Consider the following 4,983-nt stretch of genomic DNA (forward strand, 5'->3'; position numbering starts at 1 on the left):
TAATAAGACAAGCCCGTATGACGTAGATGATTTAAAGACTTAAAATTCCTTAAGAGCACCCTGAGGTGTGCCAGTTTTACTTCTTTGACCTGTCCTGAACGACAGTTTTATTTCACACCGTGGGAGTGGGCAATTTCCTCTTTCCATTTTTGAAAAATACATTCTTGGCAGTTATAAAAGTAACTCCTTGGCCGAAGGAAGCAGAACTTTAGTTGATCCTGTTTGACCATTTCCACCATGGCCATGCTGGAACTTGTTCTTGTTGCTGCTCTAGCTCACCTAGCCTTTGGACAAGGTTGGGGAGCAGGACTTGTTGGACCTGGAACGAGGGGTGTTGGGCCTGGAATCGGGAGTGTTGGAGCTGGATTTGGGGGTATTGGGCCTGGATTTGGGGGCGGTGGACCTGGAACCGGGGGTGTTGGATCTGGAACCGGGGGTGTTGGACCTGGAATCGGGGGTGCTGGACCTGGAATCGGGAGTGTTGGACCTGGATTTGGGGTAGTTGGACCTGGTACCGGGGGTGTTGGATCTGGAACCGGGGGTGTTGGACCTGGAATCGGGGGTGTTGGACCTGGATTCGGGAATGTGGGACCTGGATTCGGCGGAACCTCTACCTTTGGTCTGGGAACATCTTTGTTTGGTCTCAACATCATCAACCCTTACTTCAGTACGTATTTTTTTCTTTTGGATTCTCAAAGAAATCATAGGATTATTATAGATGACCATAACAGAATCACCGGCTTCTGTGCTTCGTGGTCTTCTGTCCTACTTGTCATTTAGATATAAAGAACTTCAAGGGTTAAATTTTTTAAACGTTTTCAGAAGAGAATGTAGTCTCTTCATATCCATACAATACACGTGTCACCCTTGCTTCATTACTTAAGTCAATATCAATATTTTTACAGACACTACAGTCACCTGTACTGGCACGGCTCCTGGATTCAGCGTCGCTGTTACCCTGAAGAGAACACCACCAATATTGGGACTGTGGGTGAGTGAGAGTATCTTAAAGCATTATCAGTAGCTAACGTTTGCAATGATTCCAGGCGTTCTTGATAATAATCGGGTAAGTGTGACAAATCATATCTCGTCGTCGTGAATTACTGCTTATTAAACATATCACTGTATATACAGTCGGCCAGGTCACACGTTACAATGATCAGCTTCTTACAAGTGGTCTATTTAGATAACAACTCCATTGCATAGGTTATAATGCTCTTCACCGGGCACCTTCCGCCATTTCGGTAATTTTTTAGCACAAGATCCTTCTTTAGTTACCGATTTCCAGTCGCCATTTTTAGCCACCTCGCTAAAGGAGGTTTGGGGACTTGTTCCCCATAAAACGGCTTGAAGTAAATGCTTTCGTAAGTAAATGTAATTTTCAGTTACCAAAGTTAATTAAATTACTATTTGGTGGTTGGAATGTGGTCCAAATGGATGCCACTAATGAAGTTGCCACACCCTGTTATGGAAGTTCTATTTTCCAGTAATATTTCGATGTTGCTATACAGATTTCGATGTTTATGAAATGGTTTCATATACAATACACGTACAAATGCAAGCGAAATCATATTTTCTGCTTATTGTGAGCATTATCACCGTATGTTTTCAAATAGTAACGTTGTCGTGTTCAGCTATATTGGTAGCATCAAACAAACATGGCAGATGACGGTTGTCGTTATAAGCGACTAAATGGAATCGTTGGTCAGACTTGGTGACTTAATTGATTGTCTGTCATTGTATCCCAGTGACGACTTTGTTTGGTCCAAACTCAAATATTTACATGGAATAATGCTCACTGTGGCGTTTAACAACAATTCTACCAGGAATCCGGCTCTGATTAGTCAGGCAGAGGTTTCAAATGACAATAACCACCTCTGATGGAAACAGCTGATTTAATATCCGCATCACCGCGGAAGTTCCCGTTTAAAGAAATGAATTCCTTTCTCAGGCATTGTTGGTGGGCATTTTGATATGTTCAATTACAGGTTACAAAATGTAAAGTTACTAAAATATTCCAAGTATAAGCCGCAAAATCGAATCAGAGATTGTTTTAACGTTGAATGCATGAAAGATTTGCTGAACGTGACGTCATATCTTGTGTGTCAAAATGAGCGTTGTGACGTCGTAATAATGACGTGCGGTGTAGAGCAAAGCCATGCGAGTCTTATTTAATCTACTTTAGTGTGTCCATTTCATGTAGTAGCCGTGTTTCACACGTTCTTTTCCTGCCACATATACTAGTAAATTATGTTGATGTGAAAACAATGTTCGCACTTACAATCGCCATTCTTTGTTTCCTTAATTCAGATCGACATATCATTCATAACAGTGGACTAAACCCATCCCGCTTTACTCAACATCTTCGTTAATATCAAACAGTTCGCGTTTAATTTTCACCTATTTCCAAATTCTTTACGGTAAGGTTCACAACTCTGCACTGAAAGCACCGTACGTTTATGAAATCATATAAATCTCTAGTTCGAAATAAAATCAAATCGAGTCATGTTATGGTTCATGTATAATTTATCTATAGCATTGCATCATAGCCTATAGTTATTTGTTTAAAATGCAGGTTCAGTATCAGCTCAGAATAAACTTTAACAAACAATAGCGTAACGTTATCATAATGGTTTAACTCTTGAACGTACACACAAACTTTCAATGGGTAACTGTAGATGGTTATGGCCCCTGTCGACCTCTGTCTATATGTGTGGGACCCGTGAAGATTCCAGGGTAGAATAGGTCTTCAGCAACCCATACTTGCCGTAAAAGGCGACTATGCTTGTCGTAAAAGGCGACTAACGGGATCGGGTGGTCAGGCTCGCTGACTTGGTTGATACAAGGCATCGATCCCAATTGCGTGGATCGATGCTCATGGTATTAATCACTGGATTGTCTGGTCCAGACTCGATTATTTTACAGACCGCCGTCAAATAGCTGGAATATTGCTGAGTGCGGCGTTAAACAACAAACCAACCTACTATATGTGTGGGTTTTGTATTGCAGTGGGGACAAAGGCAAGGTGGTCTCAGTGGAAACATTATCTTCAGAACTACGACTGCCACTGGAAACTTCCAACTCGTTGTCACCGAGAGAGCCCGTATTGAGGGAGGATGTACCGCTGACGGCCTGGGGAATGTGATCAGCAGGTATTCCTTTTAAATAAAAAATCATGTCTATTTTATATTATTATTTTAAACATTTATATACCACACATATCCATACATCTCTGCTCAGATGCGGTTTACAGTTCCTCACCAGTGGATCCATATGCTTTCAAGTTATCATTCTCAACTCCCTGGGAAGTATATAACCCAATCTGCCTGCGCTGGAGCGTTTTCAAATCCACCTCACATATCGGGTATCCATTACCTGTTGAACAGAGGCACATTTGAACTAAGTCACTTGCCCAGCGTGACACCAGACGTTCTGACAGTTTCGGGTGTTTCGGGTGTAAGATCGTATTCGTGTTTCCACCATATTGTCAAATGCTTCAGTGAACAACGAAGAAAGACTTATTTCATAGCCCACTAGTCTACTTTGGCATTTAGGATCGAAATACATACGTGAACTTTCACTGTTCTATGTTCCTGAAAAATACACAAATGTTTTACCTGCAGTAACGTTTGGCGCCAAGGATTCGGTCAACTATTTGGGCAACAGTGGGGTCAAGGTTTTAGAGGACCGTGGGGTCAGATATTCGGCGCCGGCACAATCACCCAGCCAGGAGTCGTTGCTGATGTAACCCTGGCTGCCAACAGAGATCAGACCCTTGATGTGGCCTCACTCAATCTGCCGTTCAGAGACCTCGAGAGATATGCAGGACGCGGACTTGCTGTAAGTGATTTTCACAAACCTTTCCAACAATTTACACTTGGAAGTTTTAAAGACAATGTGTAAAGTCAAGTTATTTTATATAATGAAAGGCCATGATCGGAACAGATGGAGTAAGTAGGTCCCAATCAATGTAATGTCGATTTTACAAGCCTTGCAATTGTGTATGCAGGACATGCGTCTTACCTATTACCTATTTGTTCTTGCTTAAACAAGATATAGAAACTCATTTCGGAACTTCGATGACCTTCATATCCAAATTATATACAGTCGTTTGTCGTCTATGTATTTCCAAACACGGGACAGGGGTGGCCCAATCGTCTAAGGTACCTCAGATACGTCCCTTAGGCCAGCAAGAATCCATGGGTACGAATACCAGATAATCTCTTAGTTTGACTTGCATTACTTCGTAGTGCCAATATACGATGATCAAGGATTCAAATCCTATTCGTCCTTGGTTTGTCAGCTCTTTAGTTTCACCAAAGATGTACACGTAAAAGATCTGCATCACTTTAGACTTAATGGCCTCCCACATTAACCTGACGCTTCTTGATATAACTCAAATACACGCGGAGTAAACCCAATTCGCTCACTATAAAGACAATGACCATGAAAAGAAAAATGTTGAAACAAATGATTACTCACTTTGACAGTAATGGATTGTTTCAGCTCTGTCCTAGTCTGACAACAGGTGCCAATGGCCGCCAAGTATGTATGGATCCCGTCTTCGCTTGCTGCAAACTGGGATACGACAACAAGGACGGCGTTGTACCTACCCCACCCTGAGGAAACAATGGCAACATTTCTCGCAACTTAATTAATGGTTAAATGACTTACGATGTACATATCCATGTTCTGTATGAATTGTATTATGATAAGTCCTTTGTAGTTTATCTATGTGATAGAGATAAACGTAATTTGATTTTTGTTTCTATTGTTTTGTTACACAGCTACATATACAATTCAAAGATTGATTGTGATTCTGTTGCTACAATAAATATAAAGTGACTAAACCCTTTCTGTATTCTTAAGAAATATCTGACCGCCTCCGTAGTCGGAGGTAGAGCGTCCGTACGGAGAGCGGAAGGTCCGAGGTTCGATCCCCAGCCGCGTCATACCAAAAGACGTTAAAAGATGGTACTTGTT

The 4,983-nt window shown here is 41.6% G+C and overlaps 1 protein-coding gene across 1 annotated transcript; it reads left to right on the top strand.

The window, feature by feature from the left end:
* On the top strand, window positions 1–4,850 carry LOC124138877 (uncharacterized PE-PGRS family protein PE_PGRS24-like). Its single transcript, XM_046505763.2, has 5 exons — window positions 1–667; window positions 906–991; window positions 3,010–3,152; window positions 3,624–3,840; window positions 4,507–4,850. The coding sequence occupies exons 1-5, from the start codon at window positions 238–240 to the stop codon at window positions 4,621–4,623; spliced, it is 993 nt and encodes a 330-aa protein (XP_046361719.1). The 5' UTR covers window positions 1–237; the 3' UTR covers window positions 4,624–4,850.
* Window positions 4,851–4,983: the final 133 nt, after the last annotated feature.

Source organism: Haliotis rufescens, unplaced genomic scaffold (genome assembly GCF_023055435.1).
Source record: "Haliotis rufescens isolate VD_foot unplaced genomic scaffold, xgHalRufe1.0.p SCAF_2, whole genome shotgun sequence".
In the NCBI taxonomy this organism is placed as follows: Eukaryota; Metazoa; Mollusca; class Gastropoda; order Lepetellida; family Haliotidae; genus Haliotis; species Haliotis rufescens.